General features: G+C 40.4%; 1 protein-coding gene across 1 annotated transcript in view; it reads right to left on the bottom strand.

Moving 5' to 3' along the window:
• fgfrl1a (fibroblast growth factor receptor like 1a) overlaps positions 1 to 21,754 on the bottom strand; it is a 75,774-nt gene that overhangs the window by 8,300 nt on the left and 45,720 nt on the right. The window contains exons 4-5 of the mRNA XM_083915586.1: positions 7,715 to 7,792; positions 2,786 to 3,094 (exon numbers count right to left, since the gene is read on the bottom strand). Of these exons, the coding sequence (XP_083771712.1) occupies positions 2,786 to 3,094; positions 7,715 to 7,792 (387 nt within the window). The remainder of the gene's footprint in view (positions 1 to 2,785; positions 3,095 to 7,714; positions 7,793 to 21,754) is intronic.

Here is a 21,754-nt window from a genome sequence, read left to right as displayed (position 1 = left end):
AAACAAGACCCGAAACTGCAGCTGTCTGACTTTCCAAAGTGAGAAACTGCTGAACATTCCTCCCTCGCTTGACGGGTGTTTGCTGACAGGCCTGGTGGTGATCAATAAATGCCACTGAAGTGAATGGAGGCCTTTAAAAGTTATTTTAAAGTTCTGTACTTGACAAATATACTATACAACTGATCAACTGGTTGCAATAATCAATTGGGGTATTACTTACTTAATATACTTTCATTATGTCTTAAAAGGCTCAAAGGGGACATGTTTTGCTCATTTTCAGGTTTATACTCTTCATAATCTTTAATGTTCAAAAACACATTAATTTTCTCTGTCAGAATATTCACCCTCTGTCTAAAACGCTCTGTTTAAGCGCCTGTCTCTTTAAGCGCCCCTCATGAAAATGCGCAGGTTTCTCTGATAGGTCAGCATTTGCTGGTCTTCTGCATCTCTGCTCTTGGCATCTCTGTAGCGGCACTTTCTACCTTGTCCTAGTCCTGGTGGCTTGTTTAAACGCACAGTTTCTGAATACGGGCTTTGTGCTTTTTTCTGTGGATCGAGTGTTCTGATACTCAGTATTTATTTAGCACCTCGACCTGCTTTAAAATTGAATGTACCAGCAGGTTGTTAACAGTGAGTACGACCGGGCGTGCCAGCTACGAGTTTTGTTCGTCGAAGGGAGGTTGATCATAAACCAGTTACAAGGGATGGGAACATTCTTAACATGCATTTCAATAAGGCGAAGTGGTTTTAATCACAATGGTAGGTGTATGAAGCAGTCGCCAATGTTGTGAACGCGCACATACTTTGCACTACCTTGCTAAAGCTCTGGCGGCAGGAGCGAAGCAGCAACAGCAACTTTTAAAAACACTTTTGGGGAACGCTCTCGCACGTAGGTGGTTGTCAGGGAGGTTGCCATGTGGCGGTGTAAAAACTTAACGTATAAAGGAGGTGAGCAGCATATCTTTGATGTTAACATTTAGTTTTGTGTGTCTGCTCTGAGAAATAATTAAATGTGACAAAACTGTAAGAGACATTGCAACACTTTGACTTCTTTCGGTCTTGAAACCAGATGGAAATCGGTTCTCAGGCTCTTGCCAAACAGAACAAGCAGAAATCTCTTCTTCAATGAAAGACTGATCACTGGCATCAGACTCTTTGCCATCAAATCATTTAAATAGTTGAAAAGTTAATGATGGTGTTCTTGCTCATATGGTCTTAGACATTCTACATAATCACTGTATTGTGAGTCAAAATGGAAACTAATTTCAAACCCTACTATTGAGTCAGACAGGCCTCTGTGTCAAACAATAATACACATACTGTGTACAGCATAATGCATATTATTGTTTGGGTGAGACACATTCCTGCTGGTATATCATATACCCGCACCACAATTCCAAAAATGTGCTTTCTGTTGTGTCAAGACATGAAATGAGCACATGCAGGCATATTTATATATATATATATATATATATATATATTTTTTTTTTTTTTAACATAGATACAGTATTTTACAGACAAATTTCTTGGATATTGTGTTTTAAAGTGAGTGCTGAAAGGATTATTATTGGGAATGAAATGAAGATCAACAAGTATGATATTTGCTGCTTTTCTCAGTTATATATAACATAATATATTTTGTTTTTGGACTGTTGGTTGGACAAAACAAGAAATTTAACAATGTCACTGTGGGCCCTGGAGGCTTGTGATGGACACTTATTCATCGTTATCTGATTATATACTATTCGAAAAAAATAAACGACAGATTAATGAAAATGATTTATAGTTGCAGCCTTACCTAAGAATAAAACTTCCAAATGCTCCACCTCTTGGTATCAATCAAAAAAGTCCAACACAGACTGGATCAGAGAGTGCTGATTCGAGCAATATTTAGATGGCAACATTTCAAACGCTGAGACTGAGGAATTAAAGCTGAGGAAGGCAGTTTTTTGGGGGGGCGTCATTGGGCAAAGAACCCATAATAACCCTTAAACATATTGTAATTCAAGTGTAGTTCTAATTGGCTGTAATACAAATGCAGATGCGCGTTCAAGTCCCTTCAGATGGTGAAACCTGATTCAATGGTGCAACGACCTGCAGGAAGTCTGCAGGACGAACTTTAACAGGAGTTCAAGAAAGTCTGAGAATAATACGTGTCAATATCTGTGAAGCGCTTCACCATAATCATAGCCAAGTCTCACTGCTCATGGCTCATCTCTGAAATGCTTTGACAATATTGACTCATGTTTCATTCATAAACATGAACTTGAATCACAGTATTTCATTTCAAAGGGCTTTAAAGGCCCCCAAATTTGTGAAGACAAACAGAATGGTAATTCTCATTAGATTGATGAGAGTAGCATGACTGAAATGATTGATTGGTACTTGACCAGGCTACTGCGTGAAGCACATGCTTATACCTGTGATTGTCTGGTGGGACGAGCTCAGGGCAGAGAGAGGAGAGCTGCAGGAGGACGGGCTACATTTAGCCTTTTCAGGAAAATTGCCTACCCCAGCTTTAAGAGGATAATATCCTATTGTTACATGACTTACTCAAGCCCTAGTAAGATTACTTGTGTGGAACACTTTCTCCCTTCCCAAAAGTACTTGATCTACTCAAGTAAATAAAGGGTAAAAGATTTTAGAATGTAATCTAAAAAGTACCCCAAACCAACTGGGCAGATTCGTCCTCACATTAAGCGTCAAAGGATCTTTATCAAAGACAAAAACTTTAATCACTGATCTGTATCTGTGAAGTTGTTCATCCAAATGCTTAGTGACTCACGTATGACTTCCACTTTGTAGGTGGCGTTGATCTCTCCTGCTCTGTTGGACACATGGCAGGTGTACTTCCCGCTGTGCTTCGGCATCAGGTTCTTCAGACTCAGAGTCCACTTCTTCTTCTTTCCGTCCCCTTCTCCTCCTCCTCCTTCCGCTCCACTGTCCTCATCCACCAGCGGCCGACTGTCCTTCAGCCAGACGATGTCGGGGCGAGGGTTACCACTTGCTGTACACTTCAGACGCACTGAGCTGCCCACCGGGCGAGCGATGACACGCTTCCTCATCTTTGACGGCTGGGTGAAACGTGGACGCACTGCGATTTGAGGGAGGGTGAAAGGGAGAATTGAAATAGAAATTAGAAAGAGATGTTTTATTGAAAAACAACTGTACTGTACTGCTTTTGGCCACCTGTAGAATATGACGACTTTATGTAAAGATACTCTGGATAAAAGCTTAAACTCAAAATGTAATTGTAAAGAGATAAATAACTCAGACACTCTTACTCACTCTCAAATGGAAAAAAGAAGCAGAGAACAGAAGAAGTTATGAGTAGAGATAAAGGGTTTAAAGAGGAGTTTTATATTTACAAGCAGTGTTCTGAACTTCAAACCAGTTGAACGAGAACAGATTGGGAAAGATTGTGGAATTCAGACTTTTATGAGACGTAAAGAGCGATCAAAGCCACGTTATCTAAAGAGGCCATGACACTAAGAGAAGCTTAAGGAATGTTCTAAGCCTTATAAGCTACATTTTCTATTTGTTCTTCACCTCCAGAAAAGTAACCACTTTTGCTGTTGGAGATAAAAGCATTGACAGCGTTTTGAAGACATGTTGCTTTAATTGATTTTTAAAGAGATTTCTCTTTGGATTGTGCACCCCTTTGGGAATGTAGTAGTAGATAAGCTGCTGCAAAATAGTGACGATCCTTTTAAAAGAGATAAAATTACATTCACATTGTTTTACTATCTCTTTTAAAGAAAAATGAAAGAAAAAAATACAAACTACTGTTTGGATTTTAATACATTAATCCAGATGTCAAGATGGAGCAATGTGCTGTTAGAAACTCTCTATAATATAAGAACCGATATTGTGTGCATGTTTGTTTGGCTTTCAGAACTGTTGCTGTCAATCTGACGTTTTATTGGTTGGACTGTTGCAGACGTGCAGCAAATAATGTGATAACAAATTCATTTTTCTGCCCCATAAATATTCTGTGGTGGCGCGTAACCTTCGTCTACAAAACATGAAATCAATTTCTTTGAAGTCAAGGATCTGCATTTAAAAGGAATTACAAATCACTGAATCATGTCAGTCTGCAGAGAATGGTCAGATTTTTAGGGCTGAATAAGAGGCTTGGTAACTTGTTAAGATGGACATTTTTCTGCAGTGTCAGGAGCATCAGACAGGCTGAGGTCATCGCCACAGGCAATGCCAAGAATTCCATGTTGTGCTGTAACAACATATGGCAGCGTGCCTCTTGGTATATACAACCTAATTTGCTGTAATAAACCTAATTGTTTGTTTAAGAAACATATTTGAATCACTTCCTCCTCTCACAAAAGACTTACTCATATGAACGGGAACTTACACACACAAACACATGTGTTCTGTATACACAAGTAGACATACACACACCGGATTCCTAATTTTCCAGTGATCCAGCACATCTGGCCCCAGGGTTGTACGTCTCTCCTGCTCTTAAAAAAAAGTAACATATTTTGGCCTCAAATCCTGCATCCATGAGATCCCACCCTAAAACCTGCTAGACAGCCATGTAACGTCACTGTAAATATCCAGTCCTGAATGCATATCCGTGCCAGTCATAAAACGCCAGGCAGTGACTTCGCACCACACTAAACATCTGTTCATTCATGCAAATCCTTTCTTAGAAGACATAAAATGACCAGTTAACCCCACACACCTATTTATCATCCACATCCCTTCACGCAGTTGCACGACTTAACCTCATCCAGCCATTTAAAGATGCATATTCGTCCTTATAACTATTCATATAAAAATATCCCTCTTTAAAAAACACAACAATCAGTTAGCAGTGAAAGCGGATCAAAGAGAAAAAAAACAACAATCCAGTAGGGAGGGAGGAGAGGAAATCATTCACAGGAGCGCATGATTTTACAGCCCTCATGTTCCAGCCACAGCAGATAGCCATCAACTGGGGCGATAAATCACCCTGAAACTACTGCAGTTGCGCCTCTTTCTTCGGACACAGTTATTATTCTAGCTCTGAGTAAACAAACAAGGGGGAGAGTTATGTGACACGTTTGCGCGCTCAAATGTGGAGATTTCACTACGGCTACATTACTCAGTAGAATATAGTTCTCTGCTGACCGGCAGGAAGCTGGGCAGGATGACAGAACAAACATACTCGAAAGGCTTTTAAGTCTTCGCCTCTGTGCATCCCCCCCTCCCCCTGAGTCTGAGAAAAGCTACTGGACTACAGTTGAACTGTGACCAGACTGAGTCAATAGATCTAACAGAGAGTGGGGGATAAATAGAAGACAGTGATTAATAGTTTAATTTTTTGGCAATGTCCTACTTTGATGATTATATAAATCCAACTGCACTGGTTTACATTGAAATAAACTGAGAAGAGGAGGGAAGAGCCAAAACAAAGTGCTGCTGATGAGACTGGAGAATGAGCAGCATATAGCAAAGTGCAATGGAAATTAACTCATCTATTCAGTTTTAAGCTATAACTAAATCGAACAGAAGTTAAGGAGAAAACAGACAGAAAGAGAGAGTGAAGTTTAAATTAAGGTTAACACAAACAGACTGAAAGATTGCTAAAATCAGACGAATAAACTCTTGAGACGGCAGAGAAGTTTAGAGCAAAGAGGAGAGATGGAGTTAAAAAAAAATAAAAGAAAGTAAAGGTAAGAGACATGGTGCATGAAGAGGTAGAAAGAAAGAAAAACAGAGCGAGGGGAGAAGCGAGGGCGAAGTGAGAGAGCGGTGACAGAGAGAAGAGGGTAGAAGGTGAGAGCCAGAACGGGCGAAAAGGGCAGGCTTGTTCTGGGTCTCAGGGGCCACTTCAACGCCACACTTCACAGTGTAAAAATACTGCTGACCCTCTGACTGACCGCCTTTGATCCGACAGTGTGTCAGAGACTGAGGGACAGAGAGTGTGTGAAAAAGGGCGCGAGAAGCATTGTGATTTTCAATTTTTGATTCTCAGATTGAGATTTTTGCTAACTGAGGTTATTCTGTTCCGTCTATATCTTATATCTCTATTATATTTATTTTAGGTTTAAGGTGAAGATTTAGATCAGGATTTGGACTTCAGTTAGGCTAGATGAGAGAGTTAGATGAGAAGATTGATATCAGTTTTAAGTCTGTGCATTAAGGATAGAGCCAAGAGGCAACAGTTAGCCTATAGCATAAAGACTGTCTCCAAAAATACAACTTGTAGTTTAGTAATTATCACATAAAGTGGTTGTTTAATCCATACACAGTGAGAGGTGTAATACAAAAGACAATTTGTAGCTTCATAAGGAGTTGCAACTATTTCTTGGTCAACAACAGCGGTGACTTCCCAGAGTCCTAGGCTGATTTCAGATTAATTTGCCCGTCTGGCGATTCGCCGCAGGATTGTATTCTGTCCGATTATTTTTGTGATCTTGGCGTTTCCAATCAGACAATTACAGCAGCTTCATTTCACAGGAGCAACAACAAGAAACAGCAACAAGAAAAGACAGAGGGAGTGTGCTTTGTGCTGGAGCTTGTTGCAAAAAAAAAAAAAAAACAGTCAGCTGTTACACAAACTCCAGGTCAATCTGGGGTAAGTGATCTAATGTGATTGCAACCTTTTTGTCACCATGAGTTTGCAACCAGCTGTTTGTGTATGAATTAAACAAACAAGGTCCAGCTTGTTAATTGAGAGAGCTTTGAAAGGTGGTGGAAGGCAGATTTTTAGACTTGGACAGCGCCACACTAGCTTTTCCCTCGGGTTCCTATTCTTTCGTAGGCTAACTGGCTCCTGACCCTAAGTTCCCTCATGAGCTCACAAATTTGATATGTGGAATTGATTTTCATATTGATTTATTTTCCTCGCTCTTTGAAACAAAAAAAAGAAAATTATTATTATTTGACAAAATGACAAATTATTCCTTTAAAACAAGGTTGAATTTGCACATATAGTTGTTGAAGATGTATCAGTACATTTATCAATGAAATGCAGTCCAGTGAGTCCAGTGGGAGTCACAGATAATTGTGTTTAAAGTCTTACCAAATACCAAAACAGTGGTTTGTACCACGCAGACAGGATTTTACAAATACAGAATGTGATCACAGAGGCAATAATTTTGGGTAAACAGCAGAAATACAGTGTTCAGGTTATGTTTATCTATTTAACTGGCCATGCAGTGTTTTGACGGACAGTATTGTGTTACGGCCCTGCGTGGCCAGAATTGCTTCATTCAAATAAATACTGAAAGTAGTACTGAGGGTAAATGTTTGTTGACATTTAAGTGCGAGTGGACGGTGACGGAGAGAGAGCAGGAGAGGGAGAAGGGGAAGGAGAGAGAGTTGGATAAAAGGATAACAAAAAAGCAAAGAAAAAGGGGTTAGGTTACATGGCAGGGGGACCGGGAGACTTTGGAGGGGGAGGGAAAGGAAGGAATGTGTCCCACCAAATCACACCTCACACAAATAGACTGCTCTCCACTCTGTCAGGGCCAATTATCTGAGCAAGCAACCACCTTGATGTGTGGCTTTGTGTATTTGTGTGCTGTGTGTGGGCCTCACCTTCTCCCCTCTGACAGTGTGCAAGGTGTTTATTACACAATCTAGAAGCTACTGTACTTCATAAATGTTACATACTTTTAGTTAGCTAAAGGGTCACCTCTTGGCTTCCTTCTCATTTTCACATTTATACGCCTGTAGTGATGAGATGAGATAAGTTGTGAGTGGTTACCTAATTTCCCAGCCAGCTCAGGGGCGTGTCCAGAGTCCCCATTGGCCATCCCTGCTCCACCTCTCAAACTGGAGTCATCTGGTCACGGAGAGGAAAAGATGAGAAGCATCATTAGTGAATTGACAACTTCTGAAAAGTTGATCATGAGTCATGTTTTATTTTATTTTTATTTAACCTTTATTTATACAGGTAATCTCATTGAGACACAGGGTCTCATTCTCAAGAGAGACCTGATGAACATAAAAATAGCAAAACAACACACAGTTACATACAGTAGAACTGGACATTCACACAAAAACAAAACACAATCCATACAAGCGACAAGTGCAAAGTGTCATGGCAGTAGTTTAAAACTATCTAGAAAAACAATATTGTAAATGAAGAGACCTGACGAAGCATCAGAGAAATTTGTACTTTTCAGTGCTGAAGTGTCTTGATGAAGTCATGATTTCTACACCCAATGGGTGCTTCAGTTAGAGTAAAATAAACATTAATCATGTGCATAAAGCTCAGCTAGGTCTACGTGCTACAAACTAAAATAAAAAGTGTTTGGGTGATAGGATAGATTATTTAGGAGGAGGATTTTTTCTGTTTTCTATCAACATCTGACAGCTGTTTTATAAGATGCAGCTGTTTCAGCATGGGGTCGTGATGTATAATGGTTTGTTCGACATAAATCCAAGATATCAGTGATACAGCGGCCCGCTCTCACAAATTGGATGCAGGTTGTCAAAAGTTAGGGAGTTGAGATGCAGAAGCATTACTGTTATCACTTTAACATTTGAAAATATTTTATACAAGATAAAAACTCTGCAACAGTGCAAGTAGGAAAACAGTGGCTAAAGCAGGGTCATGACACCAGTGGATTGATTGATCGTAGCAGGTAAAGTCTGGTCGAGAGGTGAGGCTTGTTAAAAGGTGTTAAAACCCACAGGAAAGACGCCACGTCTGGCTGCCCTCAACACCTCACTGTGCATTTGAATTTGCTCAGCAATGGACCAGCGTCACATTTCTTGTCAAACTAGAGAACAGAATGACAAATAACAGATGTCTGTCCTCTAGTGTGACTTACTGCAACTATACTGGTGATAAAAGCTGTGAAATTAATGCTACAAGGCAACTTACATGCCTCTACCCTTTAACACTAAAATGACTTATTCCTGGTCATGCCATTGAGTAAGAATGATCGTAAATTTGTGCCTTAAACACCTTAAATGAAGAACAATTTTGAATTTCCCTAAAGTACTTTCCTTTTGAATAACTACCTACTGTATGTGCCTGTATCATATTCAACAGTATCATAATGCTTTTACTCTCATGCCGACGTATCGGTTTCACCCGCTCAGCATGTCTTCCCACATTGATTATCAAAAAGATACAAACATCTGTCTGAACCTTCACGCTAGGAGCCGCTTCAAGATGGAACCAATGTATTTGAGGGGCCCTTTAACAGGGAGGTGGGGGGCAGATACAGTGCAGTATCAGGTCTGTCAAAATACACGAGGGGCGGTTAACTTGGCTTCAACCTGATACTTCAACCTAAACCTGATGGCGGTTATGGAAAAAGAAAGAAAGAAAAAGAACCAAACAGTCTTGGACCACCTGCAGGAAATACGTGAGAGTGTGTTATTGTAAATGGATATGTTATCGTGCATGTTGGTACATCTACGGATCTGTGCGAGGATTTTAGAAGACCACCTGAAAGCTTAAAATGTTTAATGCAGCGCCAAATATCTTAAAAGCATCATTATTTGGATGATGGAGCGAAAAATGCATTTGAAATGCAAATACAAGGCATGACCTGCATCCTCGGGGCTGGTATTAATAGCACACAGGCGGGCCGCGTGGTGTGTGTATCTTTGTCTGTGTGATATGAATTCCTGTATGGGTGTGTCAGTGCATGTGCTGGTGCGTGCGTTCTGGCGTTATTTAACTATGTTGTAACTTGAGGTGGCAGTATTCCCGTTGCACCTCACTTCTCCTTCCCTCCCTCTGACTCCCCCTTCATCCCTCCCTCCTGCCACATGCATGCCGTGTTCTGAGAAAGGGCAGCGCGTTTGAAGCCGAGCGGCATAGGGGTTTGATCTGATGGGGGGGACATGGTTTAGCACTCTAAACAGCCAGCGAACCCTCCCCCAGGCCTGGTGCGAGCCTGTAAACCTTACTTGGCAGGCCTCCTACAGACCCGCTCACAGGGGGGGGGCTGGACCACTTCCACTGTCCATACATTGCAACAATACATCCAAGGTATTTCCAAAATTTCAAAGCATATATCTGTGTAGCAGCTGTGTATTGATACTGATGCATAGGCAAATCAGCAACCAACAACAGAAAAATGTGTCTATTGACTATAAACATGTGATGTCACAGAGACGACCAGCTGAATCCTCCATTATCACTTCACTCATGAACTGAAGAGGAAGCTTTCATCCCAAGATGTTCAAAAACTGAATGTGTGGTCTCGCTAACTATGGCGTTAACAACTCCACCGACTCCCTAACTGTGCATATATATATATATATATATATATATATATATATATATATGCATGTTCTTTTAAAACCATCTCATCCTCTTTTGAGTTAGACTGTGACGTATGCATCAGTGTTAGACCTGCACATCACTCGTCTGTCAGCGTGTTAGACATCCAGGCCTCAGAAACAGTTTATGCCAGCAGAGTCAGTTTTACACCTTTCTTTAGTTCTGCTTTACGAGTACAAAGTTAGGGGGGGGTAGACTTAACGTTTCAATGTTTGGTTCAAGCTGAACACGCACAGAGTAGACAACATATTCCCTCCCTGCTTCAGCTGTTTTCAATAAACAAAATGTTTTCTTTCTGATCTCGTTCCACCTTCTAATGCTTGGCCAAATAGTTTGGCTCGTGATTACAACAACTTATCCACGCACACGCACACGCACGCTTGCACACACACACACACACACACACACACACACACACACACACACACACACACACAAACACACGAAGGCAAGTTGTATGAACAAGCATACACACTGTCAATAACTTTGATGAGATAAATGCAGCTATATATTCATATTCATCCTGAGCCAGGCAAAAATAAAGCAAATCACTGTAATGTATTGTCCACCTGAGCCAGCTAGTATTGCAGCGCAGCTGGGGTCCACAGTGCCGGGGTCCACAGTGCAGCATTTGGCTGCATATGCGAGTGAAAGTAAGAGTGTGCAAATGCAAAGTGTGCTAAACTAAACTAAAAATAATGATCATCAGCACAGAGAGGTATACAAAACCTTCAGGTCACAGCTTCTCATTTTTATGCTGTACTGAGCCAAAGATTATTTGTGAAGGAAGAAGCTCCACGCTGTATCACAACTAGACAATCGCAAGTGGAGCGTTTCTGTAGTTCCAACAAATCCAACCGCCTGAAATAATCCACTCTGTAGCTGATCACTTCAGTCACATTTCCCACTTAATCGTTCATTCACATCATATGAATACTTTAATCATATAAAACTTTTTGAACTGTCAGTATTTGGAACAAGTAGCTTGTGTCAGATAAAGTAGCTAATCGTTTAGGTAACTATAAGTATTGCACAGGACACGGCATCGGCAGATACCCAATTTAAGACTGGGATCAGGATCAGGTCCAAAAATCTTGATTGGAAAATTTCTAGGAAAAACAAAACAAAACAAAACAAAAATGTACAAGACAATATGTGAAACGTGGTTTCATGTAAACAAATGAACAACTCTGGTGACCATAGAGTCCAGTTATGTTAAAATAAATTCATACTTTTGCCATTTGCTTTTGGACTGATTAATGTTCTTGTCTCAGATGCATCATTTGAAGTTATAAGCTAGTTGCAGAAGATGTGAGAGGATATATATCTTCGTGTGACCATGGAGAATTGACCATAAAGACCCTAAATATCCTTCCCACAATTTGCAGTTCTGCGACATGTTGTCATTATGGTATATAGACTTTTTGTTTTCCAATCGTGTAAACACAGGGTATAAAACACTCTTGTCATTTCAAAGCTTTTTTTAATCTCTTAATTTATGTTATTCCAACATTCACTCTCTCTCTCCCCTCACACTTGTGCTTTCCATTTCATTTTCTGCCATCCTTTTATTCTTTGTTTCTTTTCATTCCTCTCTCTTTTCATCTACAGGGGGGAAATGGTTCAACAGTGTGCTACATTTCACACATTCACTGGCGGGGTACCCCTGTGTGTGTGTTTGTATAACCCCTTCTTGTATTTACATTTAGGTCTGTAGAGAAAAGGCAGCAATTGTACATGAGCACGCTCAGAAATATGAGTTCTGACAGTCCGCTGTGTATGTGTGTGTGTATTTAAGTGTGTGCGTTTATATGTGTGAGTGAGTCCAGGGGGCCAGTGTTTTCCTAAAAGGTCATGTCCTTCCAGGTTTTAATATAGAGACACTGGATATGTGGACAGAACCTCCGTGTGTGCATGTGTTAAGGCCGGTTGTTGCAGCATCAGGGCCAAAACCAGCCTGATGTGTGTTTGTGTATCTGACAAACCAAGTAAACCACTGACAGTCCTCTAAATCTGACCACGGTCACAGTTTCAGGCTTCATCCAGGCACAGCTTGCCTCACACTTCATCCGCACTTGATGTTTCACTTCGTGAATTCAGACAGGAGCTACCGCAAGTGAACACTTTTTCCTTACCTCTGGCATTGTTCAGTTAAACCGAGGTCCTTGGAGGGTTTATTTTTGCTTCAGCAACAATAGCTTGCTTTAAATATTGCAGAGGACTGCAGTTCAGTTCTGACCAAGTTGAAGTCTAACCCAACTGCATGTTGCGTAAATGTTCAGAACTACGATAAAATAATCTTTAATTTTAACCTGATAAACAAAGCAAGTTATTTTACAGTAAACTTTATTCTTTCACTGAGGTTGGAACCAGCAGTTTAAAGCAATCTCGCCACAAGGTCCATTGCATAGCTGAAGCTTTTGATCCTATTACATGATCTTCATCTACAAAAAAGCAGTTTTGTGGCTGTAAATATTTTTTCATGAACACTTTAAATACTTCTTATATACCGTTCTTTCAAAAAAATCAGGGTTTTATTCTTTCATTTTTTTCCACAATCTGTACGACTGTACAATTAATTCATTCTGCAGTTTTTTCTCCACCACGCCTGAAGTGGGTTTTATATAATAGAAAAGTTATAATAATCAGAGCTGATTTATGGAGGAGTAAAAACTAAAAAGATATCTCTATCTAATCTTCACTTCAATGTTGTTTTTTAACCTGTCCTGTGCATGAAATGTTTCATAAAAGGTCTTCAGCTGCATAACTCTTTCCTGAGAAAGATCGCTTAGTTTAGTCGGCAAGAAGGGATTTTCTGATTCTTTGAAGCAAAGAAAGCCACTATGAATGAAAACATAAATAAGAGTAACTCCAACACTAAAAACAGAACGATCATGAGCAGATTACTTAAAACCGAGATGTTTGAGGACCTCATAATCTGTTTAACTAGTGACCTCTGGTCGGTGTACCGCAGAGATTGTTGGGCTACTATTTCCTAGGAGCATGGGCAGCAGGATAACATGGTAAATGTTGTATTTGGGTGTCAGACAGTCTATTGTAACAACCAGCAGAATAAACACCATCCGTCCTTCACTGACCCCGTACTAAAACACACAATGTCATTATAATGCCATCAGTTCAATAATACTCTGGAAACAATGAAACCGCATGTATCTAATGTTATAAGCCCATTATTGCTGCTGTTGATTTAACATGTTCTGCACTGGAGGGGTTTTGTTTGTTTGCGGGTGCAGAACAAGACCAAACCTCTCTCTCTGTTTGTCTAACACATATGCTGCATTTAGAGTTCAAGTTCCAAACATACTTCTCCGCGGCCACAGTCATTTTAGGAACATTTATGTCAATTCCGTTGCCGCAAGTTGCAACATTACACACAGTGTCATTGTGATAAATGGTTAGATTTATATGCTGTGGCTCCAGACCCAAAATGTAATACTTTAGATGTTCAGTGGAAACTTTCTTTCTGCAGTTCGGGTCGTGTTTCATATTTAATTAGCAGCTCATGTAATCCTCCCTTGACAGTAGGTGTTTAATGTAGTTGGGAAGGAACCAAACCACCAGACTATTCAGTGTAAAATAGGAACTTATATTTTTTTTTCTTCATTCATTGAATAAATAAAACAAAATGTTTTGGAAGTGATATTTCAGTGAAGCCCAGGATCCTAATAGTGAACATTTATTGACAAGATGGTTACTATTTAATTTAATTAATACAGCAAAATACACTCAAGGTCAAATTAACTAGCTTTCAATCTTATCAAACCATCTTCTTTATTAGATGAAGTTTGCTCAGTTGTCATGGAGATGGATCTGTTAGGTATTCAGATAAAAAGTCTTTAAAGCTGGAGCTAAGACTTTTATACTGTATATAAATGAACATCCATTACGTTCAAGCCTTGCCAAACGAGTTCACACCCACGTTTTAAGCCATCCAGCCAAAGCTAAAGGCTGAAAAAAAGTATAGTAAAGTATGAACTTTTGTGCTTAAGGATAATATTATTTATGACTTAAATGATTAGATGTTTAATTGGTAGAAGGTGGGGGGCTGAATGAAACTATTTTGAGCATTTATTGAGCAGAAATGCAAAAACAATGTGTTCACTCTGTTTTATATCACTATAAATTGAATATCTTTGGGTTTTGGACTATTGATTCCACAAATAAAAGCAGTATCAAATATACGTGATCAGCTTTGTTCAACACATTTTGACATTCTATAGACTCAATGACTAATCACTTATTTAAAAATTGGTATAATTTTCTTTTAAAAACATTTTTTTGGTCTTCCTTGACGTTAGAATCATAAAATTTCACAAAACCAAGACGTAAAAAAAAAAAAATCGCACATCCATTGTTCTGACATGCGGTCCAGAGGAAAAAGTAATCGTCTCTATACTTAACGTTGTCATGTTCTCAAGAGAAAAAAGCATCTACGTCTGCGCACACACACACACACACACACACACACACACACACACACACACACACACACACACACACACACACACACACACACACACACACACACACACACACACACACACACACACACACACACACACACACACACACACGTCACTGTGATTTACACTCTTGCCTGCGGAGAGGCCGTGTAGCCTTATGGAAATCATTATAACCTGGGCTGCTACACAGTCCTCCATTAACAGCATGAGAGAGAGACATTGAAAGGGGCTGCGACGGAGAAAAAGAGGGAACAAGACGGGAACTGACTGAGTTTTAGAGGAGGTCAAGAGGCAGCAGGAGAGAGATGAAAAGACGGAATTGGAGAGAAAAAGGCGACAGTGCAGAGAGAGATTTATTAACTGTAACCGCACTACAGACAATCGTACACTACGGTTAACTCTCAATGAGCGACAATACTGTCTTACATGACAGATTAACAGCTGGAGTGAGTGTGAGTGTGTGTGTAAGTGTGAGTGTGTAAGCCTGGAGTATTTAGTGAGCAGTCATCACAATGGTGACGTGTGTATGAGGTGATGACATTTCCTAATGTTCATTACACATCATTTATATGTAACAAAAAAAAAGGTAATAAGGTAAACATTTTTTCTGGAACGTTTCATTATATCACCATACTCATGTAGACACACACACCAACACCTGACAGGGTGATCTGCTTCAAATATTCAACCCCACCCCTTCCCTCTGCCCCCTAAGACTGGGCCAAAACAACAACAAAACCTTTTACGAGAGCAACTTTACGATGTTATTTACAAATGTGATTACACTTCGTGCCATTCTGGGCTCAGGCTCTCTGAAGTATGATGAACAAACATCAGCGTTCGTCCGGGAATTGCTTCCAGCTTTCTGACCTTTTTTGGTACAAAGCTGTGTGTGTGAGCCCATCGCACACACAGACACACAGACACACAGACACACAGACACACAGACACACAAACACATACACATACACATACACATACACACACACATACACATACACATACACACACACATTTTACACAGAAACTATTTCATATAGTAATCTTGGTATGTGGTTGATTTACAAAGAGTTTCAGAGTGAAGGCAGGTTTACAGAAAGGAGGCTCACGATGTAAGTGTGTATGAGTGTGTGTTACGGCATGGGGTTCATTCCTCCCTTTGCAGGTGTAGATAAAAAACTGAAGAAAGAGAGACAGCGGTCGTGAAGGTTCATACGGCTGAATCCTCAGTTACGTAAATTGAAAAATCCAAAAATCTGAGGTCAGGTTTTGTTACGTAAGACTGGATAATGCAGAATAATCACTTCAGTAAGTCTTGGAAACAATTTAACAGGTGTCTGACTAAGGACCTGTAACTATGGCCAACAGTTTTAATCAGTAATGCACTTGATGTGAAGTGCTGGAACTTTAGAGCTGCCAGGTTCAGCTTTTTCCAAAAGTCACTGGATCCAAAAGGGCTTTACTCGTCGATTGATATCACTCCTTAAAGGTTTTTTAGTAGAACAAAATGTGCAGTGTTTAAGTCACAATTGAATTAGGTCGCAGTGAGAGTTACCGTCATGATTTCTGCTGATCACACAGAACCAGACTTTGTTTCAGGCAGGATTGCATAAGAACTAAATATTTGAAGTCTATGAATTAATTCCCTGCAGTTGAGCTGTAATGCAAAAATGCTTTGGTTTGGAGTGAATGGACGTTCGCAGATACAAACTAGATCTTCCTCAACCCAGGAACACTCTGCCAGGTTTAATCGGCATTGGTCAAATAAACCAAAAGCATATCCTCTTTGGCAAAGGTTAATATCTACAGTACAGCTCATCCATCATATGACTAATCATACAAACCAAAACTAATGAGTCACAGACACACAGCACACATTAAACTTGACAGACATTTCTTCTACATTTTTAAAATGAAGGACGGGACTTAAACAAAAGCTGAAAATGACAAGGGATGATACAGTACATGGTTATTTGTCCAGTGTAGCTCCATGCCACTCTTTAATTACAGGTGGAGGACTAAAGCAGCATAGGGTGGCAAAAGAGAGAAATTCCATGCTACCAAGTATTAAGGCTTATTCTATTTCAAGGACCTCACCAGAGTAAAAAATCACACCAGGATCTAGATTGATTGAATTCTTTTGTCTTTAAAAACTTCCAGTCTTGTCTAAACAAATGTAACAAAGTGAAAAAGGGCGTCACACAGAGAAACATGCCAGCTCATCAATATGAAGCGCTGAGCCCTCAGAGCTACAAGCTTTTCCTCCAGCAGCATTATTACTGCTTTTATAACCTCGTGCCCAGTTGGTTCGGCTGTGTAAGTTCTGCTTACTGCTGCAGCAAAAACCAAACTGTGTATATTCTCAAATCAGTTTGGAGATGTTGAACGTCTCAGGCTTATCTGACCCATAATCCTTTGCTCCCCACCTACTCTGTCTGCGTTCTCTCTGCAGGAGTAAACACTGAGTGTGTAAGTTTCAACAGCAAAGTCAAACACAGCTCAGATTCACTTACAGACTAAACAAAAACAGTTTTAGGGGAAACCTTTCGTACGCCAGCATCACGTTAGAGAGCGAACAAAAGAAATAAAGAGTGAAGGTGTACGGATATATAGCAATGTGTGCGTCTAAGTCTAAGCAGAGCTCCGTATTTCCTGAAGCCGACCGGGACCGCAGTTTGATCTTGTGCCATGAATGGGCTCAACACACTAATTACAGCCACCTGTGCTTGTGTGTGTGTGTGTGTGTGTGTGTGTGTGTGTGTGTGTGTGTGTGTGTGTGTATGTGTGTGTGTGTGTGTGTGTGTGTGCGTGAGGTATGAGTGGCTGCATGAGGGAGGAGGGTGACTGTATGGTCATGAATAAAGATGTTTCCACTACCGCATACACACATTTGGAGGAAAAAATAATGTAGCATCGTTCTTTGAGGAGGCAGAGGGGCTGTTTTCCACTCTTGGGTTAACCTTCAGCGTGTGTGTGTGTATTTGTTCTGTGTCAGGCCTGTAACCTTCACTTTGGCCTTGGCTATGTCTCACGACCAGCGAGCCGCATGTCTGAGTCTGTCTGTCCAGCTGTCAGTCACTCAGTAAAGACGTTTTGAGTCTAAACATATGAGAAAACTAAAATGTACTGAGCACAGTTGCCATTTTAAAGCAGGAGAAAGAGCGATATTTAGACAGACTGGGCCAGCCGTTTCACTGACCCATCAAACCACTGACATTGTGCTCACTTCTAATTCTCTCCAGCAGCTTAATTTGAAGCCATGTTTTCCTTGAGTGCAACAAGGCCTTATGACGCACATTTTCACCTTTTCAGTGTGTGTGAGACAAAAATCCTCATTCTAGAAAAATCATAACGTAAAATGGACAAAAATTATCTTTATGTCTCAGATGAGAACTGGACTAAACATCTCACTTTTAAAAATGTCTTTGCCAACATTAAATAGTATCTGCCTGTTTGACCATCATGAAGCCTTTTCCCCCTGAAAAACAATACAGCGCATACCAATAGCTTTCAATTTAAAATATTTCATGAATGCTATATACAGGTAGATCGACTCTAGGGCTGACACCCTGTGGTTGGTTGGTTGATGTGCTCTGACACCCTGTGGTTGGTTGGTTGTTGTGCTCTGATCATTGGTGGGGCAGTGCTGTTGTATGACTTGTACATGTTCGACCGTTGTTCGTTGTGGCATTTGTCCCACCCCTCCTCCCCTGTGATTGGATGGCTGTGTAAAAAGTGACGAGTGCAGCGTTGAACGTTTTTCAACTTCAGAAAAAAACTCCAAATGTGCAGGATTCAGGATTAAATGCTCAGCGCCTTGTGACGCTGCTGCGGTTTTTAGAGTAAATACGCGGCCCTCCCATCGCAAAGAAAAAAAAACTTTGGATTTTGAACTTCTGACGCACTCATTGCACTTTGGCCATAGTATAAAGTTTCCAAGTAATCTTCAAATTAAAATATTCAAAATATTTAACCTCAGCATAAATGTGAGAACCCTTCAGTGTAGCTGAAGATGGACAGCAGGTGACTCCTTATGTGTTTGATCAGGACGCTACAAACCCAAACATACACACTCTCCTTAGGTAAAACAGATGTTTTTATGGCAAAAGTAGTAAATATTAATGTGATCCCAGTCCAGTGTTTTTGTGTTTCCCTCCTCAACAATGTAAACCGTAAAGTTTTTTCTGGAGAGTACAATTGGCTTCAGATGAAGGTCAGGTAGTAGTCAAAGGGTTGAATAACAAAAAAGAAAATGCCATTGAGAACAGCAAAGCCCCAAAGTTCCCAGTTCCTCTTGACAAAATCCTCAATAAGCTGACACTTCCAGGTAACTCATTTAAGCCAGAGCTTTGGCTCAGACTTCTAGCAATGAAATTCTGTTCCAGGAAGTAAAATCTACCACCCCTACAGGCTGAAAATACTTCCAGACCCCTCGGCGCGGCAGTTTTAATAGATCCACTGTGCAGCTGTATTATATTGTGCTGCTCTCATGTGCTTTTCTATATACTATATGTTGCACTGCCTCTTCGGCTCTCTTGTCCACACTGATTCAGGATGAACAGCAGAACAAGGTCCCACTTTTGTGGAAAAAATAATCTAAATCCTTCCTACAAACCTCTGAGTGGCTCAGGTGTTTCTCCAATAGTCTCACTCTACTTTTGTGATGAATAAGAAAGGGGTGAAAAGCGACGGGTCTCCTTGCACAGCCTCCGTTTGAAACGAACATTGATTTTGCTCTCCTATAGCACATTCATGTGAAGGAATTTCAGTCCAACACAAATTTTGGGCAGATGATGAAATGTATGTGTCGTGGACCTTATCAACCACGCAGATGCTGCAAGCAGGAATTGGGTTGGAGTGGACAACATTCAATGAGGTTTCAGTAAGAAAATCCACTATGGAAATACCCCTGCTGCAATGATGATACTTGGACAAGACAGTAGTTAGTCTCTACCTTTGTGACTCCGGTTTTCTTGTTACTGTACTAATTAAAATTGTGAATACCTTTGGTCTAACTTGTGGTCAATGTATTCTCATCAACAGGTTCGTGTGATATCTTAAGAACATTTTTTTTTTGTTATTTTACAATGTTCTATCTAATGCCATGAAACAGTGACCGAAAGTGGACCTTAACAAAAAGTTGACCGTTATGTTTAGGCACCAAAACAACCGTTACATGGCTGGTTACGTTTTGCCAACAGAAGGTGAGGGTTAGGGTTAGGCATCAAAACAACTTTGTTAGGATTAGAAAAAACACAACACTAAAACCGCAGCGACACAAACACTGGTTTTAGACACCTCAACCACCTCTGTACACAGGGTTAAGAGGTCTTATACTACGTCACCTGTTTCTTCTTTGCTCTGGACGTAATTTCTACAGTTATAAATACGTGGATACACACAAGTTACAGAGCATTACTTTCATAGTAATATGTACAGACAGTGACTGAGGACGGATCTCATCTTTTTCTAAATCATAATTACTGTCATTGAATTTGTTGTGTTCTATATCCAAAATAGAAATTACTGTTTCAAAGCTACAAATGCCAACTCCAGTCTTCAACCTTTGCCGGAGTTGTCTTTAACGTATGTACAGCTTTCCACCTCCAGCACAGTGAGGCCAGAATAGAGAAGACTAACAGATGCTGAGCAGTCAAACTCCACTCTGAAATATCAATCTGGCCAGTTATCCACAGGAGAAAGGTTTTTTTACCACCACAGAACAAAATTAAACAAGAAACATACTTTACTGTACATCGCAAATAGCATTTCTTTTTTTAACTCTGTGTTTCAGGGTGGATTTCCTTCAGGTATCCTTGAGCAAGAAACTAAATCCCTATGCTTTCCTACCGCTGACCCTGGCAACTGACATTCCTGCAAGGAGGCAAAAGAAATGAAATTTACCCACCAGGTATCAAAAAAGTGTCACATTATACATTGATTATGACTCCAAGAAGTTCAGTGAATCTTGCGAGGGGAAGGAAGAGAGTTCAACTATGTTGCTTCCAGCTGACAAAGCACAATTCTTGCCCCATTCAATCTCCATCTGATATTATCCAAATACACAATATGTGATTAGTATGCCACATTTTATGCTTTTTTATTTTATACTTTAACTCCCATTTTCCAGCAGTTACTCCTGGATTCAGCTTTGGTGCAGTTTCTGATTCACCCTTGGCGGTCAGGTTTAGGTTAACAACAAGGCCTGGGTTTGGTTATGACATGAAAAATGTTGAGAAAACTAACAGTGCGAAAATACACATAGCACCCCGGGCCTCCTCCAACGCTGAACATGGACTGTGTCAGAGCGTTAAATGTCAACAGAGCGATGAAATAACATACAGACACGAGGCACAAGTGGTTCCACACACTCGCTCATAAACGTCACACATTGATGGGGTTTATGAGTTCTGAAAACATACAGTTAGGGATCAAGTTTTCCTTTTTCTGCATGTGTGTTAATATGAACGTGTGTGTGTGTGTGTGTGTGTGTGTGTGTGTGTGTGTGTGTTTGTACAACAAAAGCATCTGGATAAGTTCATTTAGTTTTTCTAAGCAACAGTATAATTCATCCCCTTTCTTTCTTTTTGTCTCATCTTTCTTCTCTTTCCATATGCAGGTGTGTGTGTGTGCATGCTGCAGTGCATTAATCCTTGCATGTGCAGTGTGTTTGTGTGTGTGCCTTTTTGCGTAGCTGTTTTACATCACTGTTAATACTTCACTGATGGAGCAGAAGGGTCAAGTGTGGAGGACAGCCTGAGATTTGCCTAAAATGGAGATGATATGAACGCAACGCAGGAATCTGGCAAACATGCAGCTGACAGCCCAGGAAAGCCTTGACCCTCCACCTCAACAGATTAACGAGACGGAGGAGATCCAGTCAAGGACGGGAATGATTCAGTGGAATTACCGAATTACTTCCCGTCCGCTGCTCAGAGGGGGTTCTGAGATCACAGAAGTGGAAACAGGGTGTGTGTGAGTGAACTATACAGTATAAGTAGGTTACCCAGATCTC

The sequence above is a fragment of the Echiichthys vipera genome (genome assembly GCF_963691815.1).
Source record: "Echiichthys vipera genome assembly, chromosome: 6".
In the NCBI taxonomy this organism is placed as follows: Eukaryota; Metazoa; Chordata; class Actinopteri; order Perciformes; family Trachinidae; genus Echiichthys; species Echiichthys vipera.
This window is presented reverse-complemented; position numbering and strand designations above follow the sequence as displayed.